This window comes from Oncorhynchus mykiss, chromosome 18 (genome assembly GCF_057628025.1).
Source record: "Oncorhynchus mykiss isolate SJ-2025 chromosome 18, ASM5762802v1, whole genome shotgun sequence".
NCBI classification, from domain to species: domain Eukaryota; kingdom Metazoa; phylum Chordata; class Actinopteri; order Salmoniformes; family Salmonidae; genus Oncorhynchus; species Oncorhynchus mykiss.
Window position 1 is genome coordinate 67,853,719 of NC_143039.1, and position 24,896 is coordinate 67,878,614.

The 24,896-nt window shown below is 44.9% G+C and overlaps 1 protein-coding gene across 2 annotated transcripts in view; it reads right to left on the minus strand.

The window, feature by feature from the left end:
- LOC110496644 (HEPACAM family member 2) overlaps nucleotides 1-24,896 on the minus strand; it is a 53,169-nt gene that overhangs the window by 11,048 nt on the left and 17,225 nt on the right. Inside the window, exon 1 of one of the 2 annotated variants that reach the window (XM_090209193.1) lies at nucleotides 7,779-8,065. The exons of the other annotated variant lie outside the window; for it this stretch is intronic. Within the exon in view, the coding sequence (XP_090065319.1) occupies nucleotides 7,779-8,061 (283 nt within the window). The 5' untranslated portion in view covers nucleotides 8,062-8,065. Of the gene's footprint in view, nucleotides 1-7,778; nucleotides 8,066-24,896 lie in introns of those variants that run through there. 2 annotated transcript variants of the gene reach the window in all.

The following is a 24,896-nucleotide window of genomic DNA, read 5'->3' on the forward strand; positions in this document are numbered from 1 at the left end:
GAAGGGGTGAGAGAGAGTATTATAGAGGAAGGAAGCGGTGAGAGAGAGTATTATAGAGGAGAGAAGGAAGGGGTGAGAGAGAGTATTATAGAGCAAGGAAGGGGTGAGAGAGTATTATAGAGGAGGTAAGGAAGGGGTGAGAGAGAGTATTATAGAGGAGGGAAGGAAGGGGTGAGAGAGAGTATTATAGAGGAGGGAAGGAAGGGGTGAGAGAGTATTATAGAGGAGGGAAGGAAGGGGTGAGAGAGTATTATAGAGAAGGGAAGGAAGGGGTGAGAGAGTATTATAGAGGAGGGAAGGAAGGGGTGAGAGAGAGTATTATAGAGGAGGGAAGGAAGGGGTGAGAGAGAGTATTATAGAGGAGGTAAGGAAGGGGTGAGAGAGTATTATAGAGGAGGAAAGGAAGGGGTGAGAGAGAGTATTATAGAGGAAGGAAGGGGTGAGAAATTATTATAGAGGAGGGAAGGAAGGGGTGAGAGAGTATTATAGAGGAGGGAAGGAAGGGGTGAGAGAGAGTATTAATAGAGGATGGAAGGAAGGGGTGAGAGAGTATTATAGAGGAGGGAAGGAAGGGGTGAGAGAGAGTATTATAGAGGAGGGAAGGAAGGGGTGAGAGAGAGTATTATAGAGGAGGGAAGGAAGGGGTGAGAGAGAGAGTATTATAGAGGAGGTAAGGAGGGGGTGAGAGAGTTTTATAGAGGAGGGAAGGAAGGGGTGAGAGAGTATTATAGAGGAGGTAAGGAAGGGGTGAGAGCGTATTATAGAGGAGGTAAGGACGGGGTGAGAGAGAGTATTATAGAGGAGGGAAGGAAGGGGTGAGAGAGTATTATATAGGAGGGAAGGAAGGGGTGAGAGAGTATTCTAGAGGAGGGAAGGAAGGGGTGAGAGAGTATTATAGAGGAGGGAAGGAAGGGGTGAGAGAGAGTATTATAGAGGAGGTAAGGAAGGGGTGAGGGAGTATTATAGAGGAGGGAAGGAAGGGGTGAGAGAGAGTATTATAGAGGAGGGAAGGAAGGGGTGAGAGAGTATTATAGAGGAGGGAAGGAAGTTGTGAGAGAGAGTATTATAGAGGAGGGAAGGAAGGGGTGAGAGAGAGTATTATAGAGGAGGGAAGGAAGGGGTGAGAGAGAGTATTATAGAGGAGGGAAGGAAGGGGTGAGAGAGTATTATAGAGGAGGGAAGGAAGGGGTGAGAGAGAGTATTATAGAGGAGGGAAGGAAGGGGTGAGAGAGAGTATTATAGAGGAGGGAAGGAAGGGGTGAGAGAGAGAGTATTATAGAGGAGGTAAGGAGGGGGTGAGAGAGTTTTATAGAGGAGGGAAGGAAGGGGTGAGAGAGTATTATAGAGGAGGTAAGGAAGGGGTGAGAGCGTATTATAGAGGAGGTAAGGACGGGGTGAGAGAGAGTATTATAGAGGAGGGAAGGAAGGGGTGAGAGAGTATTATATAGGAGGGAAGGAAGGGGTGAGAGAGTATTCTAGAGGAGGGAAGGAAGGGGTGAGAGAGTATTATAGAGGAGGGAAGGAAGGGGTGAGAGAGAGTATTATAGAGGAGGTAAGGAAGGGGTGAGGGAGTATTATAGAGGAGGGAAGGAAGGGGTGAGAGAGAGTATTATAGAGGAGGGAAGGAAGGGGTGAGAGAGTATTATAGAGGAGGGAAGGAAGTTGTGAGAGAGAGTATTATAGAGGAGGGAAGGAAGGGGTGAGAGAGAGCATTATAGAGGAGGGAAGGAAGGGGTGAGAGATAGTATTATAGAGGAGGGAAGGAAGGGGTGAGAGAGAGTATTATAGAGGAGGTATGGAAGTGGTGAGAGAGTATTATAGAGGAGGGAAGGAAGGGGTGAGAGAGAGTATTATAGAGGAGGGAAGGAAGGGGTGAGAGAGAGTGTTATAGAGGGAAGGAGCAAGAGAGTGAGCTATAGAGAGAGAAAGAAATTAACAAATTAGTCTCAGTGTGGACTCTATCACACTAATAACAAATGCAAAGATTCCAGTTTGTGTACCTCTTCATGTGTTGGGCCATTGTGTTTTCTACCTTAGAGCCTGCAATGTTTCTCATTTGATGTACATAGGGGGTGTAAACATGTCACACACAAAGCTACTGGTACATACAAAACAGGTACAATATGGGCCCTCATAAAGCATCTCAGAGTAAGAGTGCTGATCTAGGATCAGTTTTGCCTTCTTGATCATAATGAATAAGATTATATGGACAGGCACCCCTGCTCCCAGATGCTTTATGAATAAGGGCCCTGATCTTTTCATTCAAATCAAATCAAATGTATTTTTATAGCCCTTCTTACATCAGCTGATATCTCAAGGTGCTGTACAGACACCCAGCCTAAAACCCCAAACAGCAAGCAATGCAGGTGTAGAAGCACGGTGGCTAGGAAAAACTCCCTAGAAAGGCCAAAACCTAGGAAGAAACCTAGAGAGGAACCAGGCTATGAGGGGTGGCCAGTCCTCTTCTGGCTGTGCCGGGTGGAGATTATAACAGAACATGGCCAAGATGTTCAAATGTTCATAAATGACCAGCATGGTCAAATAATAATAATCACAGTAGTTGTCGAGGGTGCAACAAGTCAGCACCTCAGGAGGAAATGTCAGTTGACTTTTCATAGCCGATCATTGAGAGTATCTCTACCGCTCCTGCTGTCTCTAGAGAGTTGAAAACAGCAGGATTTGGACAGGTAGCACGGAACAGGTCAGGGTTCCATAGCCGCGGGCAGAACAGTTGAAACTGGAGCAGCAGCACGGCCAGGTGGACTGGGGACAGCAAGGAGTCATCATGCCAGGTAGTCCTGAGGCATGGTCCTAATTAACATGAAAAGTAAAGATGGCCGTCTACGTCTCTTCATGCTGCGCTTCATAGAGCAGAAAGAATAAGTCAGATTGAGATACGTTTACATGATTGACACATCTGTGGCATACTATCATTCCATTTACTTTATCCAGAACTCTGTCCTGAAACTGAGGTAAGCAAATATTAACCCAATTCTTAGAGCCAATGACAAGCCTGGTGTCTTGTTATTACTAACTGGTATTAAAGCAAACATCCTTAAGCTGTATGATGTAGCCGTTGAATATTGTAGACTGACTTTGCTCTGTTTACATTACGGTAGCAAGCAGTTCCCACACTGATAACTGACAGAAAAACAATCACCTTTGAGTTACGACATCCAATAGAAATAGACATTTACTGTCATTAGGTTTGGTGTCTTCAACATTGTCTTTCTTTCTCAAAATAACAAACAAAAAGTTTTGCAGCTATTTTGCCAAAGGCAGGGTTGGGTTTCTACGATTAGGAAGGGACTGGGTGATGTCATAAGTGTGTTGTTGCCAGCTCAGATTAAGCAGCAGCAGGCAGGTAGCTAGGCGGTATAAAGGTAAATACACCCCCCCCCTTTCCTTCTCTTTCTCCACCTCCCTATATCTCCCGCTCCCCTATCACTTTCTCTCCCTTTCTGTTTTTATGCCCGTCTTCTATCCCCCCTCCCTTCCTTTCTGTCTCTTTCTCTCCCTCCCTCTGTCTTGTCCCTCACCACCCCCCCCCCCTCTCTTCCCTCACCTCTCTCTCCCTCCCTCCTTCCACTGTTCCTCCCCTCACCTCTATCCCTTCTCTCCCCCTCCCTCCCTCTCCCACTCTCTCGCTCCCTCCATCCTCCCCAGTCAGTCCAGTTCTCCAAGTGGACATCCAGGCCCTGCTGGAACCCCCTGTTGTTCATCACAATAGATTAACTCTGTGCCTGGTGTTATGTCCTAAACATTAATAGTAGAAACAGCCTGGCCACGGGTAGCAGTTTGGCCATCACTGGGAGTGTGTGTGTGTCACGACTTCAGCCGAAGTCTGTTCCTCTCCTTGTTCGTGCGGCGCTCGGCTCTCGGCGTCGCCGGTCTACTAGCCACTTTTCATTTTCCATTTGTTTTGTCTTTGTTTCTACACACCTGTTTTTTATTCCCCTAATTTTTGTCCATGTATTTAACCCTCTGTTTCCCCCATGGTGTTGTGCGGGATTGTTTTATGTCATGTTCGGTAATGTTGGTGACTGGTTATTTTAGACGGGTGCTGTTTCTTGCCCGTGTGTAAAAGTTGATGTTCGTGTGTTTGTGTTTGGGCAAGTGTATTGTTTTACCTTGCACCATTCATTATTCTGTGTAAAGTTACGTTTCTCCCAATTCTCTGCTCTTCTGGGCCTGACTGCATATACCAGCTACACCCACCATTCTGATAGTCTGTCTGTCTGTCTGTCTGTCTGTCTGTCTGTCTGTCTGTCTGTCTGTCTGTCTGTGTGTATCAGTCAATGTTGAATCAACCTGGTCTCAGAGCTTTTTGTATTATTCTGTACGCAAATCCGAGACACTTCATTTGGAATGAATTGTTACGTATTAATATTAATATGTATTAATTTGTGGATGTCCATCATCCATTTCGTATGATATGTTATGAATTAGAATTCGAATGATACTGTATGTTACGAATTACAATTTGTACAATATGTTAATTTGCTAAACTCTTTAACTAGGCAAGTCAGTTAAGAACAAATTCTTATTTACAATGACGGCCAATTGTACGCCACCTTATGGGACTCCCAATCATGGCCAAAAGTGATACAGCCTGGATTCAAACCAGGGGCTGTAGTGATGCCTCTTGCAAGGAGATGCAATGCCACTCGGGAGCCCAAATATGTTATGAATTCCAAGAATCTTGAAAAAACGTATACTTAAAAACTGTAAATCAACCAATCCTCCATCGCTAACACAATGGAAAGGTCAAATGCCTTACTGTCTAAATGTTGAAAGTGTGTGGGCGATGAAGAGAAACCAAATGGTGCCGTTTGATGCCATGTGGTGGAGAGTGATGCGGGCGCTGGAGATTGGGGTGTGAGCAGGTGGGTCTGGGCAGGTGTGATGTCGTTGATGTTTGTGTGCTTCTGTATGCTGTCGTTTGTATATGTATGTTCTGTATTGTCAACAAAACAAAAAAATGTACCAAATTTTTTGGGGGCAGGGATTTCCAACTTGTTGTAGCTAACGTTAGCTGGGTGGCTAACGTTAGCTCTGGGGGTTAGGGGTTGAGGTTAGGAGTTAGATTAAAAGGTTAGGGTTAAGATTTGGAGTTAGGTTAAAGAGTTGAGGTTAGGGTTAGGGGACGGGTTAGCTAACATGCTAAGTAGTTGCAATGTAGCTCAAAAGTAGTTAATTAGCTAAAATGCTAAAGTTATATCTCAGAGATTAATTTGTTTACCACCACATTAACTCTGATTTACCACAAAATACCCCTGCACAATGTCTCCTTGTGCCTCTACCGGATCAAAATTACAAGTGTAATTAATGGCTGTTCTCAATGCAATGGCATTTACAAATGTAGATCCTTCAAACACCCCCAAACAGGGAAACTGATCCCAATCAAAGGTGTTATCACACACCATATAAACTAGTGACTCACGGTGTTTGTCATTATACAAAATGTTGGCTATAAAATTATTGCATCTGAGCACCTAGAGTGTGTGGCTCTCCTTTTGATTTTCAACCATACCTAACGTAACATATGCTGATTTGAGTGTCCCAGATTTATGTTTACTACAGTATGTTACGTCTAGTCGATGAGACCAGTCTGGTTGAATAAGCAGGACAAGAGTGTGCTGAACCCACTGCTGCCACTGTTTTCTCTAACCATAAGTCAGTACAGTCCGTTACGGCATCCCAGCAAAATAAATAGTGGGGTATATGCCTTAATGGTAAAATGTGAGCCTATCACAATAATGAACACAAAATGCCTAGAAAACTACATGCTATTACACCATCATTTAACATTACCGCATGTCAGGTGCATGAAACATTTGCAAATTGACTTGAAACCGGTTGGCATATGCTCCAAATTGACTTGAAACCGGTCGGCATACACTCCAAATTGACTTGAAACCGGTTGGCATATGCTCCAAATTGACTTGAAACCGGTCGGCATACGCTACAAATTGACTTGAAACCGGTTGGCATACACTCCAAATTGACTAGAAACCGGTCGGCATATGCTCCAAATTGACTTGAAACCGGTTGGCATACACTCCAAATTGACTAGAAACCGGTCGGCATACGCTCCAAATTGACTTGAAACCGGTTGGCATACACTCCAAATTGACTAGAAACCGGTCGGCATATGCTCCAAATTGACTTGAAACCGGTTGGCATACACTCCAAATTGACTAGAAACCGGTCGGCATACGCTCCAAATTGACTTGAAACCGGTTGGCATACACTCCAAATTGACTAGAAACCGGTCGGCATATGCTCCAAATTGACTTGAAACCGGTTGGCATACACTCCAAATTGACTTGAAACCGGTCGGCATACGCTCCAAATTGACTTGAAACCGGTTGGCATACACTCCAAATTGACTTGAAACCGGTCGGCATAAGCTATTGACTTGAAACCGGTTGGCATATGCTCCAAATTGACTTGAAACCGGTTGGCATACGCGTTGTGGTTTGATCAGAACACTTACGTTTTGCCAAGGCGGAGATGAGTGGCCGAGACGCACACGGAAAGCAGTGGAAGCATAAATTCAGGCTACAGGAGTAAGGCCTACACATGAAAGTGTTTTGTAACAGATGTCTCTTTCCATTCATCAAATTGGATGCTGGAATAATTTGTTGAGTGGACAAACGTGCGCCCATAGCCTAGCTTTAATGAAGTGATTGAAGTGATTGTTAGACATCATGACTGGTTGTGTTTATGCCACATTAAAAGGCAGTACATGTTATAGGTGATATGACCAATCTTTACTAAGACATCTACTTTCACCACTGGATAAGAGACAGTGGAGATTACTGAGACAATGGGCCATCTGAAGTGGTTCTATTGTTGTGTTAGGGCATCAGAGGGTCGGCTTATCAGGTCGTTTGGTCCATTGGTTGGATATCTGTTATCATCAACAGGGACGGACTGGCCAAAGGGAAATTCTGGCAAATGCCAGATGGACTGAACCAGCTAACAAATGCGCCAGTGTGGAGGACTTGAGGAAAGAAATGGGCCAGTTTGATAGAAAAGCCAGGGTCGATTTCTGTTCCCAGTTCGTCCCTGATGGGCCAGTTTGATAGAAAAGCCAGGGTCGATTTCTGTTCCCAGTCCGTCCATGATGGGCCAGTTTGATAGAAAAGCCAGGGTCGATTTCTGTTCCCAGTCAATCCCTGATTAGACGGACTCCAAGCTGAGTCAGCAGAGGCCTGGTTGATGAACTCTTTCCAGTGTGTCCTTCCTGCCTCGTTTGCTTACTACAGAAATGCTCAAATCCCCCTCATTACGACCATAAAAGTCCAACCAAAAAACGCATTTGAACACATGCAATCAGATAATAAATATCGGTAGCTACTGTAATCTAACATACCTACGTAGTAACAACTTAGTCAACCACCATAGAATCCTTGTGGACCAACACGAACATCAACACTTTGCATTAACACACATGTATAGGGGTATCTCTGTCCTAACACACATGCATATCTCTGTCCTAACACACATGCATAGGGGTATCTCTGTCCTAACACACATGCATAGGGGTATCTCTGTCCTAAACACTATGATTAAAGAAGTACCATTCTATCATGCGCGTAATAACTGATCAAATCAAATACAGTCTAGTGGCTCGATGAGGATCCAACTAATGAAAGATAATTGGCAATGTTGATGTTGATTGTAACGCTTTTGGTTACACTCGCAAAACATTTAATGAATTTCTCCTGAAATGACATTCAATTAACATGTGTGTCTCTTCTTCCTCTTACCTGAGAGAGTAAGTAGTGCAGTGTAGAAACACAGAGCGACAAAGGTCCTTCTTCCAGGAGCCTCCATTATCCTCTGAGGAGTTGTCCTCTCTGACTTGAGACTGTGACAGTAAGGGAGGGAGGTGGGAAGGAGGGGAACTGAACTGGTGGTGACAACATTTGCCAGGGAAATAAGAGGAGCCAGCCAGAAGCCCAGGCCCCTCCCAATGTTATTTGAGTGGGAGAGGTAAGCTACACCTGGCAGGCACAGGAACAACATGGCCTTTAGCATTTTAGCTAACATTTGACATAAGCCTAAACCTACCTCTCCTAAACGGCTACGTTCATTCTGTTAACCTGCTGCATCAGTTCTACTAAAAACCTGTAATGAAAAGTCAATTCTGACATAAGCTGTATACTATCTAGTCGAAATGTAATGTAAATGTATCCTTGCATTTCACTAATGGTGATGGTCACAGGCACAAGCATACATTTACATTACATTTTGGTAATTTAGCAGACACTCTTCTCTAGCACGACTAAGTCAGGTGAGACAAACATATACTACAGTCATTGCAAGTGAAACCTTCCACAAAAAAAGTAGCTGTTATCAAAATCCGTGCTATTAAAAGACAAATGTGAGTGTTAGTTTAGATATGGGCTTAGCGACACAGAGAAAGAGAGGTATGAGTATAATGGAATAGAGAGGGTAGCTAAAGGTTGAGAATGTCATTTAGGTGGTAAAGACATGTCAATGTAGACAAGGGAAGGACAATACAGCCAGCAAGCACAGACTGTCACAGGCAGACTCATAGGCAGTCACATTTATACTCTCTGAAATATCAAATGAGCGACTATATATATATATATATATATATATATATATATATATATATATATATAGAGAGAGAGAGAGAGATAATAAATGTATCTGTATTTCACACAGTTGAACTGTGCAATACTGTTTCTCCTTACACTAACGATAACTACGCGACTAAAACAGGCCAATCATTTCCTTCAAAAAAGGTTTTAGTGCAGGTCTCCATGTCATGTAAAAGGACACTGACATTTACAGACAGTGTCAACGTGTTTCACTGTGGAGTCGCTGAGTGGCAGCGCTATCGCGACAACTGAATGTAGTGAAGTGGATGTGGTGAAACGTTCGAAGATCACATGACCATCACCATGATGAAATGTGGAGCAACAGCAATACAATGAAACAAACCATCACCATGATGAAATGTGGAGCAACAGCAATACAATGAAACAAACCATCACCATGATGAAATGTGGAGCAACAGCAATACAATGAAACAAACCATTCACTGATGTAGCTATACTATCTATTTACATACATATTATAAGTTAATTCATGAAGATCCAAAATGGATATCTAAGCTACAAATAAATTAAACCATCCCAGTGTAAATGCTAGCTGTCTCACTTTGCAGCTCAAAATGGTCTGTAAGCATTGATAATATGTGTGGATGAATGCCCTATTCTATTCTAATCAAATCAAACTTCATTTATATAGCACATTTGTTAAAGAGGATGCATTTCAAGTGCTTAACAAATAAAACACATCTCCCTACTAAGGTAGGTAAGAAAGCACCCCCCCCCCCCCTCGCACCCCTGCTAACCCCCCCCCCCCCCCCCCACACACACACACACACACACACACAAAAAAAGATACTTTATTGAGAAAAAATGTATTTACTATGCGTTGTTGTCCCACCTAGTTATCTAAAGATGAATGCACTAAGTGTAAGTCACTCTGGATAAGAATAACATGTAAATGTTCATTTAAGGCAACCACATATCACAGTAATTGCAAGTAAAATCTTCACACAACAAAGCAGCTGTCAACTAAATCAGTGCTAGAAAAAGACACATGTGAATGTGAGCTTAGATACAGCCTGAGAGACACAGAGAGATATAGATATGAATGTCATGAAATAGAGATGGTGAAGGTCAAGATTGTCATTTAGGGATGCTGTAGTATCATGCTCCTCCTCTTCGGGTGCTCCTCCCCCTATCCCCAGTAAGCCTGCAACTTTTGCATGATCCTCTAGATGGACACCTTGTATGGTTATTCTTTAGCTAAAGTCCTTGAGAGACGAACACTCTGGTTATAGATTCAGAATACAGGTTTGAATTCATATAGAAGAAACAATATTGTTTAATTTGACACCACAGGAGGATGGGGAGGATTGGCTTGTGGTAAAGGCTGGAGCGGAATCAGTGGAATGGTATCAAAGATATCAAGCACATGGTTTCCATGGTTTCCGGGTCTTTGATGCCATTCTATTTGCTCCATTCCAGCCATTATTATGAGTCGTTCTCCCCTCAGCAGCCTCCACGTTGATACATTCTCTGCTTTTTCCATTATACCTGAGTGGATAATGTATGAGGATGACTGTTATGACATCATGAAGAGGTCGAGTAGCTGAATTCACAAAGTGTCTCCTCCCCCCGTCCAGGTAATCTTATTCATTATCATCTAAATTTAAAGGCAAAACTGACGGTATATCATCCATGCTGCTTGGAGACGCTTTATAAATACGGGCCCACCGGCTGTATATATGGCTTATAATCACACTCTGAGATCTTGGTCAGTTGTTACCCAACGGCTGGCTTATAATCACACTCTGAGATCTTCGTCAGTTGTTACCCAACGGCTGGCTTATAATCACACTCTGAGATCTTCGTCAGTTGTTACCCAACGGCTGGTTTATAATCACACTCTGAGATCTTGGTCAGTTGTTACCCAACGGCTGGCTTATAATCACACTCTGAGATCTTCGTCAGTTGTTACCCAACGGCTGGCTTATAATCACACTCTGAGATCTTCGTCAGTTGTTACCCAACGGCTGGCTTATAATCACACTCTGAGATCTTGGTCAGTTGTTACCCAACGGCTGGCTTATAATCACACTCTGAGATCTTGGTCTGTTGTTACCCAACGGCTGGCTTATAATCACACTCTGAGATCTTCGTCAGTTGTTACCCAACGGCTGGCTTATAATCACACTCTGAGATCTTGGTCAGTTGTTACCCAACGGTTGGCTTATAATCACACTCTGAGATCTTCGTCAGTTGTTACCCAACGGCTGGCTTATAATCACACTCTGAGATCTTGGTCTGTTGCTACCCAACGGTTGGGATATGATCACACTCTGAGATCTTGGTCTGTTGTTACCCAACAGCTGGCTTATAATCACACTCTGAGATCTTGGTCTGTTGTTACCCAACGGTTGGGATATGATCACACTCTGAGATCTTGGTCTGGTGTTACCCAACAGTTGGGATATGATCACACTCTGAGATATTGGTATGTTGTTACCCACCGGTTGGGTTATGATCACACTCTGAGATCTTGGTCTGTTGTTATCCAATGGTTAGGTTATGATCACACTTTGGGGCCTTGGTCTGTTGTTACCCAACGGTTGGGTTATGATCACACTCTGGGGCCTTGGTCTGTTGTTACCCAACGGCAGGCTTATGATCACACTCTGAGATCTTGGTCTGTTGTTACCCAACGGTTGGGCTATGATCACACTCTGGGGCCTTGGTCTGTTGTTATCCAATGGTTGGGTTATGATCACACTCTGGGGCCTTGGTCTGTTGTTATCCAATGGTTGGGCTATGATCACACTCTGGGGCCTTGGTCTGTTGTTATCCAATGGTTGGGCTATGATCACTCTCTGGGGCCTTGGTCTGTTGTTATCCAATGGTTAGGTTATGATCACACTCTCGTGCCTTGGTCTGCCAGCCTTTACTGGAAGGTTTTGTCCCAAATGGGACACTATTCCCTACATCAAGCACTTTCACCAGAGCCCTATGGGAGCCCTATGGTCAAAAGTAGTGCACTACATAGGAAATAGGGTGTCATTGGGGATGCAAGCTAAGTGTCTCTCATATGATCTGACTAGGTCTGTCTCACCAAAGGAAACCAAGCTAAGTCTGAGACAGTTAGGGGGAGGTGTCGGGAGGCCCATGGCTGGTGCTTATGGTGCCCTCCTAGTACACACACACACACACACACACACACACACACACACACACACACACACACACACACACACACACACACACAAAACATACACAAGATTTTGTTGAGAAACAGATCTGGGAAAGGGCACCCAAAAATTTCTGCAGCATTTGAAGGTCCCCAAGAACACAATGGCCTCGATCATTCCTAAATGGAAGAAGTTTGGAACCACCAAGACTCTTTCTAGAGCTGGCCGCCCGGCCAAACTGAGCAATCGGGGGAGAAGGGCCTCGGTCAGGGAGGTGACCAAGAACCCGATGGTCACTCTGACAGAGCTCCAGAGTTCCTCTGTGGAGATGGGAGAACCTTCCAGAAGGACAACCATCTCTGCAGCACTCCACCAATCAGGTCTTTATGGTAGTGGCCAGACGGAAGCCACTCCCCAGTAAAAGGCACATGACAGCCTGCTTGGAGTTTGCCAAAAGGCACCTAAAGAGTCTCAGCCCATGAGAAACAAGATTCTCTGGTCTGATGAAACCAAAATGGAACTTTTAGGCCTGAATGCCAAGCGTCACATCTGGAAGAAGCCTGGCATCACCCCTATGGTGAAGCAGACTATGTTTTCTGTGCCAATAAAGCCTTTAAATTGAATTGAATTGAATTGACTAGTCAGGATTGAAGGAAAGATAAACAGAGCAAAGTACAGATAGATCCTTAATGAAAACTTGCTCAAGAGAGCTCAGGACCTCAGACTGTGGCGAAGGTTCACCTTCCAACAGGACAACGACCATAAGCACACAGCCAAGACAACGTCTGAGTGGCTTCGGAACAAGTCTGTGAATGTCCTTGAGTGGCCCAACCTGAGCCCTGACTTGAACCTGATCTAACATCTCTGGAGAGACCTGAAAATAGCTGTGCAGCGACGTTCCCCATCCAACTTGACAGAGCTTGAGAGGATCTGCAGAGAAGAATGGGAGATACTCCCCAAATACAGGTGTGTCAAGCTTGTAGAGTCATACCCAAGAAGACTTAAGTCTGTAATCGCTGCCAGCAGTGCTTCAACAAAGTACTGAGTAAAGGGTCTGAATACTTATGTAAATGTGCTATTATAATTATTTATTTATTTATAAATTTGCAAACATTTGAATAAAATAATTGTATCCATTTTAGAATAAGGTTGTAACGTAACAAAATGTGTGTCTGCTGCCTGCCACACTAACCTCACTGAGTCAGACTACACTCTGATAGACAGACAGGCCTCCAGCTCAGCTGCAGGCACTCAACTCCAGGCACTGACGCAGGCAGGCAGCACATAAGTACACATCAAGGCCACCCTGAAGGGAGGAGAGAGAGAGAAATAGAGACAGACAGAAAGAGAGAGAGAGATAGAGAGAGAGAGAGAGAGAGAGAGAGAGAGAGAGAGAGAGACAGAGAGAGAGAGACAGAGAGACAGAGACAGAGACAGAGAGACAGAGAGAGAGACAGAGAGAGAGAGAGAGAGAGAGAGAGAGCCCTGAGCCTTGTGTGGAGGAAGGCAAGGCAAAACCTCTTCCTGCGGGGTCCTTACAGTGAGATGGGGTGTCAGTGGTGCGCTGCACAGATCCTCCTGTAAACTAAAGCACCCATTCATTTTACTCTCTCAACCCAAATGGGGTTCTAGGGTTAACGACCGACCAATTGCACGTTTAATTTCCTACCAAACTTAATTGTGTGAATGGACACAGACTAACACACGCAAACAAACACACACATTATGTTCTTCTATCCTTGTATTGTAAGAATTTCCATTCAAAATCTGATTTTCCTTAACCCCTAACCCTAACCCCTAACCCCTAACCCCTAACGCTAACCCTAACCCCTAACCCCAAACCCTAACCCCTAACCCCTAACGCTAACCCCTAACCCCTAATGCTAACCCCTAACCCTAAACCTAATCCTAACCCATATCCCTAACCCTAACTCCTAACCCTAACCTTAACCCCTAACCCCTAACCCTAACTCCTAACCCTAACCTTAACCCCTAACCCTAACCCTAACCCCTAACCCCTAACCCTAACCCATAATCCTAACCCCTAACCCTAACCCTAACCCCTAACCCTCACCTCAACCTGTAACCCTAACCCTAACTCCTACCCCTAACCACTAACCCTCACCTCAACCTGTAACCCTAACCCCTAACCTTCACCTCAACCTGTAACCCTAACCCTAACCCTCACCTCAACCTGTAACCCTAACCCCTAACCCTCACCTCAACCTGTAACCCTAACCCTAACTCCTAACCCTAACCCTAACCCTAACCCTAACCCTCACCTCAACCTGTAACCCTAACCCTAACTCCTAACCCTAACCCTAACCCTAACCCCTAACCCTCACCTCAACCTGTAACCCTAACCCAAATCCTGAACCTTTCTCACACTTATGTTGGAGGCTTTCTGTAAGAGGATGTCTTGATTTCAATGACACCCATAAAATGGCCAAAAGATATTGGAGTAAGCTAAACCCAATGTCTACATAGAGAGATACAGTGGACTTTGTGTGAGACAGAGAGAGAAGGAGTGGAGTAGGGAGAGAGAGAGAGGGTGCTCGTGTTTCTATGCTAGAGAAAAGGGGCGGAGATGTCTACATAGCCTCTGAGCGATATCATTGGGCGGCACACTTTCATTCATCAAGAGGTGATTTATAACAGTGGGAAAGAGTTGAGTGCTGGACACACGATGCAAGACACAGCATGTGTATGTGTGTGTGGGCGTGTACCTGCCTACATGAATATCATTCCTCTGCAGCTGTTTAGGGACAAACTTCCGGACCCCTCAAACTTTGAACCACCTAGCGACCCTCTGTATCGCTCCATATCTCACGCTCCTGCACCTCAGAACCAAAATGCTGAACTAATGTGAACATTAGCACTTTGGCTATGTGAGAATACATCAGCATTATTCACTGCTCACTCGCACTTGGTGTGTGTGTGTGTGTGTGTGTGCGTGTGTGTGTGTGTGTGTGTGTTTGTGTGTTTGTGTGTGTGTGTGTGTGTGTCTGTGTGTGTGTCTGTGTGCATGCATGTGTGTGTGTTTCTTCGTGACTACCACATGTGTGTGTGTCTGTGTCTGTGTGCATGCATGTGTGCGTGTTTCTTCGTGACTACTACATGTGTGTGTGTGTGTGTGTGTGTGTGTGTGTGTGTGTGTTCGTGTTAATACAGGGTTAGTGTGCAGCAGCAATGGCGTCTGCACTGCATACGAGCCTCGCCCCTTTAACACATTCCACGTTCCCTCAGCTATCTTGCCCACGCACTCACCATGTGACCTACGACCGGGCCAATGACAGGAAGTAGAGGATGTCAAATCCTGCTCCCAAATAACTCAGATTCTCTTCTGTTCTCATCCACAGTACTGAACCACAGTACTGAGTCTCAGCTTGACTTTCTCACATCTAGCACTCCCTCAATACAATATATTGTCTGTCAGAAATATGCACAACTACTGCATGTCATTAGGACCATGTTGTTTGGTGTAGTGGCCTCTTATGTACAGTCATTTATTATATATTATTAATACAATACACCCTTATCATGATGTCATGGTTTTCCTTCCACAGACATTGAGGAATAATCACTTTTCCTGCACTATCACATAGAAATTGTCGTACTAGATAAGCCGACTTGTTATAGGCTCACAAGTCAGTGCTTTATTTCTTTTGACCCAACTAAAAGGCTGTGAAGGCAGAAAGGGGCTCTGAGAGGAGACAGAGGGTGAGGTGAAGGGTTCTGAGAGGAGACAGAGGGTAGAATGAAGGGTTCTGAGTGGCGACAGAGGGTAGAGTGAAGGGTTCTGAGAGGAGACAGAGGGTGGAGTGAAGGGTTCTGAGAGGAGACAGATGGTGGAGTGAAGGGTTCTGAAAGGAGACAGAGGGTGGAGTGAAGGGTTCTGAAAGGAGACAGAGGGTAGAGTGAAGGGTTCTGAGTGGAGACAGCAGGTGGAGTGAAGGGTTCTGAGAGGAGACAGAGGGTAGAGTGAAGGGTTCTGAGAGGAGACAGATGGTGGAGTGAAGGGTTCTCAGAGGAGACAGAGGGTGGAGTGAAGGGTTCTGAGTGGAGACAGAGGGTAGAATGAAGGGTTCTGAGAGGAGACAGATGGTGGAGTGAAGGGTTCTCAGAGGAGACAGAGGGTGGAGTGAAGGGTTCTGAGTGGAGACAGAGGGTAGAATGAAGGGTTCTGAGTGGAGACAGAGGGTGGAATGAAGGGTTCTGAGTGGAGACAGCAGGTGGAGTGAAGGGTTCTGAGTGGAGACAGAGGGTGGAGTGAAGGGTTCTGAGTGGAGACAGAGGGTAGGTAGAGTGAAGGTTTCTGAGAGGAGATAGAGGGTAGAGTGAAGGGTTCTGAGTGGAGACAGAGGGTAAGTAGAGTGAAGGGTTCTGAGAGGAGACAGAGGGTAGAGTGAAGGGTTCTGAGTGGAGACAGAGGGTAGGTAGAGTGAAGAGTTCTGAGAGGAGACGGAGGGTAGAGTGAAGGGTTCTGAGTGGAGACAGAGGGTAGGTAGAGTGAAGGCTTCTGAGAGGAGACAGAGCGTAGAGTGAAGGGTTCTGAGTAGAGACAGAGGGTAGGTAGAGTGAAGGGTTCTGAGAGGAGACAGAGGGTAGGTAGAGTGAAGGGTTCTGAGAGGAGACAGAGGGTGAAGTGAAGGGTTCTGAGAGGAGACAGAGGGTAGGTAGAGTGAAGGGTTCTGAGAGGAGACAGAGGGTAGAATGAAGGGTTCTGAGTGGCGACAGAGGGTAGAGTGAAGGGTTCTGAGAGGAGACAGATGGTGGAGTGAAGGTTTCTGAAAGGAGACAGAGGGTGGAGTGAAGGGTTCTGAGAGGAGACAGAGGGTAGAGTGAAGCGTTAAACACCCGTGTTATTAGTCTGGTTTGGCCAGTGCTACACTCCCTACGGTGACAGCAACTCTGGACAGAGAAGAGCGGCGACACTACCTAGGCCTTCACTCTACTACACATGCACACACACTGATTTGGTGAACGTCTGGCGTTGTCCCTGTGCTGGAAATGGACACTGTGAGAAAGAATGAGATAGTTCCCTTGAAAAGAAGTATATAAAGAAACAAAACACATTATACAACAGGTGGTGGGCCTCAGCCTTGGTCACCTACATCTCCTTAGAGACACTCTGTCAGATGGCTGCTGCGAAGATTATGTAACACACACACACTCACACATGCTCTCTCTCTCATTTTCTCTCTCTCATTCCCTCTCTCTCTCATTCTCTCTCTCTCTCATTCTCTCTCTCTCTCATTCTCTCTCTCTCTCTCTCTCTCTCTCTCTCTCTCTCTCTTTCTCTCTCTCTCTCTCTCTCTCTCTCTCTCTCTCTCTTTTTCTCTCTCTCTCTCTCTTTTTCTCTCTCTCTCTCTCTCTTTTTCTCTCTTTCTCTCTCTCTCTCTCTCTCGCTCTCATTCTGTATCTCTCTCCCACACACAACCCATCATCTCATAACCCCCACTGTAGTGAGGTCATACACCACCAGAAGTGTGAGGCAAAACAGGCTGTGTCAACAGTGGTGTTACAAGCAAGTCCTTAGTGCAGCCATTTCCCTATTAATATAGAATAAACATACATAGTATAGAATGCATTCACAGAAACACACACACAGTTTATTTGTTGTACACAGTTTAGCAGATGTTATAGCAGGTGAAGCAAAATGCGAACACACACAATATATGCCCATACACACATCCACTCACACAGATAACTCGGGTCTCCCTCACGTGGCTCTACCCTGGTCTCCTCAGAAGACAGGGCCCGACAGTGAAAGGAACGTGTTGTTGGGAAACACACAGGTGGTCCAGGCCAAGTTTTCGCTGGGATGATGTAATGCAAAGAAAGGTTTTTCCAGCTATGCAGTGGCCCATACAGATTGGAGCATTAGCCGCCCGCCAGACTGAAGGCTACGTCCTCAATGGCACCCTGTTCCCTACATAGTCCATTACACCAATAGGGCTCTGGTCAAAAGGAGTGCTCTATATAGGGAATAGGATACCATTTGGGACCCATCCTGAGACAGCCAGAAGTCATTTGGCTCAGGCCTAACTGCTCTGTCACCAAACTATTCAGCAAGACAAGCCAGATGGGATTGGTTTTGTCTCTACAACCACACAGACATACTGTAGACACACAGACAGTTTGACAGACGCATATACACGCATGAACACACAAATGCTCACACACACACAATATACATGTACACATATACGTACAGATGGAGGATCTTAATTTGATCACCCTGTCGCAGGAGAACTTAAAACCTGTAGTGTATTTGAGGTTTAAAAATGCTTAAGTTTTTCCATTTTGAAAATAGACTTTCCCTGACAAAAAATGTATCAACTCCTACAAAAATGTCCATTAATTATAATCCACATAATAATTCACATTCCCTGTTCCTTCGCGCTCTCCGTAGCCGATGTGAGTAACACCTTTAAACATTCACAAGGCCGCAGAGTCAGACGAATTACCAGGACGTGTACTCCGAGCATGCACTGACCAACTGGCAAGTGTCCTCACTGACATCTTCAACCTGTCCCTGACCCAGTCTGTAATACCAACATGTTTCAAGCAGACCACCATAGTCCCTGTGACAATAACACCAAGGAAACCTGCCTAAATGACTACCGACCTGTAGCACTCACGTCTGTAGCCGTGAAGTGCATTGAAAGGCTGGTCATGACTCACATCAACAACATTATCCTAGAAACCCTAGCCCCACTTAATTTGCATAGCGCCCAACAGATCCACAGAGGATGCAATCTCTACTGCACTCCACACTGCCTTTTCCCACCTGGACAAAAATGCTATTCATTGACTACAGCTCAGCGTTGACCACCATAGTGTCCTCAAAAGCTCATCACTAAGCTAAGGACCCTGGGACTAAACACCTCCATCTGCAACTGGATCCTGGACACTCTGAAGGCCGCCCCCAGGTGGTGTGGGTAGGTAACAACACATCTGCCACGCTGAGCCTCAACACGGGGGCCCCTCAGGAGTGCGTGCTCAGGCCCCTCCCATGACTGCATGGCCAGGCACGACTCCGACACCATCATTAAGTTTGCAGTCGACACAGCAGTGGTAGGCCTGATCACCAACAACAATGAGACAGCCTATAGGGAGGAGGTCAGAGACCTGGCCGTGTGGTGCAAGGATAACAACTCCTCCCTCAACATGATCAAGACAAAGGAGATGATCGTGGACTTCAGGAAATGGAGGGCTGAGCACGCCCCCATTCTCACTGACGGGGCTGTAGTTGAACAGGTTGAGAGCTTCAAGTTCCTTGGTGTCCACATCACCAATGAACTGTCATGGTCCTAACATACCAAGACAGTTGTGAAGAGGGCACGAGAACGCCTATTCCCCCTCAGGATACTGTAAAGATTTGACATTCTCAGATCCTCAAAAAGTTCTACAGCTGTACCATCGAGAGCATCCTGACTGTTTGCATCACCACCTGGTATGGCAACTGCTCGGCCTCCGACCGCAAGGCACCACAGAGCGTAGTGCGTACGGCCAAATACATCACCGGGGCCAAGCTTCCTGCCATCCAGGACCTCTATGCCAGGCGGTGTCAGAGGAAGGCCCTAAAAATGGCCAAAGACTCCAGCCACATTAGTCACAGACTGTTCTCTCTGCTACCGTAAGGTAAACGGTACCAGCATGCCAAGTCTAGATCCAAAAGGCTTCTTAACAGCTTCTACCACAAGCCATAAGACTCCTGAACAGCTAACCAAATGGCTACCTAGACTATTTGCAACAGTCTTGAAGGAGTTCCCACATATGCTGAGCACTTGTTGCCTGCTTTTCCTTCACTCTGCGGTCAAACTCATCCCAAACCATCTAAATTGGGTTGAGGTCATGTGATTGTGGAGGCCAGGTCATCTGATGCAGCACTCCATCAAACCCTTGAGACACCCTTGAGTGTCTCCAAACTTTTGAGTGGTACTGTACATTTTACCTCAATTACCTCGACTAACTTGTGCACATTGACTCTGTACCAGCACCTCCTGTTTATACAGTGCATTCGGAAAGTATTAAGACCCCTTGACTTCTTCCACATGTTGTTACGTTACAGCCTCATTCTAAAATGGATTCAATCCTTTTCCCCCATCATCAATCTACACACAATACCCCATAACGACAAAGCAAAAAATGTTTCAGACATTTTTGCAAATGTATTTTTTTTTAAATACTGAAATATCACATTTACATACTGTAAGTATTCAGACCATTTACTCAGTACTTTGTTGAAGCACCATTGGCAACGATTACAGCCTTGAGTCTTCTTGGGTACGAGGCGGCAGGGTAGCCTAGTGGTTAGAGCGGTGGACTAGCAACTGGAAGGTTGCAAGTTCAAACCCCTGAGCTGACAAGGTACAAATCTGTTGCTCTACCCCTGAACAGGCAGTTAACCCACTGTCATTGAAAATAAGAATTTGTTCTTAACCTGTTAGATCTCTAGGGGCGCTATTTCATTTTTGGATAAAAAACGTTCCCGTTTTAAGCGCGATATTTTGTCACGAAAAGATGCTCGACTATGCATATTCTTGACAGTTTTGGAAAGAAAACACTCTGAAGTTTCAGAATCTGCAAAGATTTTGTCTGTAGAACTCATTCTACAGGCGAAACCAAGATGATGCATCAACCAGGAATTAGCAGAATTTCTGAAGCTCTGTTTTCCATTGTCTCCTTATATGGCTGTGATTGCGCAAGGAATGAGCCTACACTTTCTGTCGTTCGCCCAAGGTCTTAGCAGCATTGTGACGTATTTGTAGGCATATCATTGGAAGATTGACCATAAGAGACTACATTTTCCAAGTGTCCGCCTGGTGTCCTGGGTGGAATTCGGTGCGCAATTGCCAGCTGCTCATACTTTTCCATTTGATATAGGGGAGAAACCATGTGTCCAAGAACGATGTATCAATGAAGAGATATGTGAAAAACACCTTGATGATTGATTCTAAACAACGTTTGCCATGTTTTCAGTCGATATTATGGAGTTAATTTGGAAAAAAGTTCGCGGTTTGAGGACTGAATTTTCGGATTTTTTTTGGTAGCCAAATGTGATGTATAAAACGGAGCTATTTCTAATACACAAAGAATCTTTTTGGAAAAACTGAGCATCTGCTATCTAACTGAGAGTATCCTCATTGAAAACATCAGAAGTTCTTCAAAGGTAAATTATTTTATTTGAAGGCTTTTATGTTTTTGTTGAAATGTTGCGTGCTGGATGCTAACGCTAAATGCTAACGCTAAATGCTAACGCTAAATGCTAACGCTAAATGCTAACGCTAGCTAGCTACTTTTACACAAATGATTGTTTTCCTATGGTTGAGAAGCATATTTTGAAAATCTGAGATGACAGTGTTGTTTACAAAAGGCTAAGCTTGAGAGATGGCATATTTATTTCATTTCATTTGCGATTTTCATGAATAGTTAACGTTGTGTTATGCTAATGAGCTTGCTGATAGATTTACACAATCCTGGATACAGGGATTTTTCATAACTAAACGTGACGCAGAAAACGGAGCGATTTGTCCTAAACAAATAATCTTTCAGGAAAAACTGAACATTTGCTATCTGAGAGTCTCCTCATTGAAAACATCTGAAGTTCTTCAAAGGTAAATGATTTTATTTGAATGCTTTTCTGTTTTTTTGTGTAAATGTTGCCAGCTGAATGCTAATGCTAAATGCTACGTTAGCCATCAATACTGTTACACAAATGCTTGTTTTGCAATGGTTGAGAAGCATATTTTGAAAATCTGAGATGACAGTGTTGTTAACAAAAGGCTAAGCTTGAGAGCTAGCATATTTATTTCATTTCATTTGCGATTTTCATGAATAGTTAACGTTGCGTTATGGTAATGAGCTTGAGTCTGTATTCACGATCCCGGATCCGGGATGGGGAGATCAGAAAGGTTAACTGACTTGCCTAAATGACGCTACAAGCTTGACACACCTGTATTTGTGAAGTTTCTCCCTCTGCAGATCCTCTCAAGCTCTGTCAGGTTGAATGTGGAGCGTCGCTGCTTAGCTATTTTCAGGTCTCTCTAGAGATGTTTGATCGGGTCCAAGTCCAGACTCTGGCTGGGCCACTCAAGGAGACTTTGAGTGGCTTTGTACTTAGGATCATTATCCTTACCCTAGTCTGAGGTTCTGAGCGCTCTTGTCACAGGTTACAAGGAGTGGTGGGTCAGGCGCAGAGGGTTCGGTGATTTGTAAGATTTATTCTCCGGCACAAAACGGTCTCGCCAAATACGTACAGGGCGTATAACACTGACCAGCCCAAACACAGGACAAACAGTCCGGAGAAAACAACAACGAGAACACATCCACAACCGACAGAGAACAAAATAATCCTGCACATACCTAAGTGGGCCTAACAGGCTTAAATAGACAAAAATCAAGAAACACAAAAAGGAACAGGTGCAAAACTAATAAGACTAAACTACCAAAAAAGGAAAAAGGGATCGGTGGCAGCTAGTAGACCGGCGACGACGACCGCCGAGCGCCGCCCGAACATGCAGGGGAGCCACCTTCGGTGGGAGTCGTGACAGCTCTGGGTTAGGGTTAGGTTTTCATCAAGGATCTCTCTGTACATTGCTCCGTTCAGTCCCTGCTGGTGAAAAACATCCCCACAGCATGATGCTGCCACCACCTTGCTTCACCATAGGGATAGTGGCAGGTTTCCTCCAGACATGACCCTTGGCATTCAGGCAATATAGTTCATTCTTGGTTTCATCAGACCAGAGAATCTTGTTTCTCATGGTCTGAGAGTCTTTATGTGGCTTTTGGCAAACTCCAAGCGAGCTGTCGTGGCTTTTACTGAGGAGTGGCTTCCGTCTGGCCACTCTAACATAAGGCCCTGATTGGTGGAGTGCTGCAGGGATGGTTGTCACTCTGGAAGGTTCTCGCATCTCCACAGAGGAACTCTGGAGTTCTGCCAGAGTAACCATCGGGCTCTTGGTCACCTCCCTGACCAAGGCCCTTCTCCCCCGATTGCTCAGTTTGGCCGGGCGGACAGCTCTAGGAAGTCTTGGTGGTTTCAAACCTCTTCCATTTAAGAATGATGTAGGCCATTGTATTCTTTGGGACCTTCAAATGCTGCAGACATTTTTTGGAACACTTCCCCAGATTTACCACAGGTGGAAACATCTCAGGGATGATCAATGGAAACAATGGAAATCTAATTTAAGTCTCATAGCGAAGCGTCTGAATACTTATGTAAATAAGGTATGTCTGTTTTTTATTTTTCATAAATTTGCAAAAAATTCTAAAAACCTGTTTTCGCTTTGTCATTAAGGGGTATTGTGTGTTATGATGAGGGGGAAATTAATTTAATCCATTTTAGAATAAGGCTATTATGTAACAACATTTTTAAGGGGTCTGAATACTTTCCGAATTTACTATACTCTCGTTACTGTTATTTTATGATTGTTCTTTAATTATTTGTCAATTTTTTCTTTTCTTATTTAAAAAAAATTTGGACTCATTTATTGTTTATTTAGTAAATATTTTCTTAACTCTTACTTTTTCTTAAAAGTGCATTGTTGGTTAAGTGCTTGTAAGTAAGCATTTCACTGTGAGCTCTACACTTGTATTTGGCACATGTGAGAAATAACATTTGATAGAGGTAATTATGTACATCATGCTTTGGGGCTGTTTTTCTACAAAGGGACCAGGACGACTGATCCGTGTAAAGGAAAGAATGAATGGGGCCATGTATCGTGAGATTTTGAGTGAAAACCTCCTTCCATCAGCAAGGGCATTGAAGATGAAACGTGGCTGGGTCTTTCAGCATGACAATGATCCCAAACACACCGCCCGGGCAACGAAGGAGTGGCTTCGTAAGAAGCATTTCAAGGTCCTGGAGTGGCCTAGCCAGTCTCCAGATCTCAACCCCATAGAAAATCTTTGGAGGGAGTTGAAAGTCCATGTTGCCCAGCAACAGCCCCAAAACATCACTGCTCTAGAGGAGATCTGCATGGAGGAATGGGCGAAAATACCAGCAACAGTGTGTGAAAACCTTGTGAAGACTTACAGAAAATGTTTGACTTCTGTCATTGCCAACAAAGGGTATATAACAAAGTATTGAGATAAACTTTTGTTATTGACCAAATACTTATTTTCCACCATAATTTGCAAATAAATTCATAAAAAATCCTACAATGTGATTTTCTGGATTTTTTTTTCTCATTTTGTCTGTCATAGTTGAAGTGTACCTATGATGGGGGGGGGGGGGGGGGGCAATGCAAATAGTCTAGGTAGCCATTTGATTAGTTGTTCAGGAGTCTTTTGGTTTGGGGGTAGAAGCTGTTTAGGAGCCTCTTGGCCCTAGACTTGGTGCTCCGGTACCGCTTGCCATGCGGTAGCAGAGAGAACAGTCTATCACTAGGTTGGCTGGAGTCTTTGACCATTTTTACGGCTTCCCTCTGACACTGCCTGGTATAGAGGTCCTGAATGGCAGGAAGCTTGGCCCCGCTACCCTCTGTGGTGCCTTGCGGTCGGAGGCCGAGCAGTTGGCATACCACGCAGTGATGCAACCAGTCAGGATGCTCTCGATGGTGCAGCTGTAGAACCTTTTGAGGATCTGAGGACCATTGCCAAATATTTTCAGTTTCCTGAGGGGGAATAGGTTTTGTTGTGCCCTCTTCACATCTTTCTTGGTGTGCTTGGACCATGTTAGTTTGCTGGTGATGTGGACGCCGAGGAACTTGAAGCTCTCAACCTGCTCCACTTCAGCCCCGTCGATGAGAATGAGGGCATGCTCGGTCCTCCTTTTCCTGTAGTCCACAATCATCTCCTTTGTCTTGATCACATTGAGGGAGAGGTTGTTGTCCTCGCACCACATGACCACGTCTCTGACCTCCTCCCTATAGGCTGTCTCATCGCTGTCGGTGATCAGGCCTACCACTGTTGTGTCATCAGCAAACTTAATGATGGTGTTGGAGTCGTGCCTGGCCGTGCAGTCATGAGTGAACAGGGAGTACAGAAGGGGACTGAGCACGCACCCCTGAGGGGCCCCCTTATTGAGGATCAGCGTGGTGTGTGTGTTGCTACCTTCCCTTACCACCTGGGGTGGCCCGTCAGGAAGTCCAGGATCCAGTTGCAGAGGGAG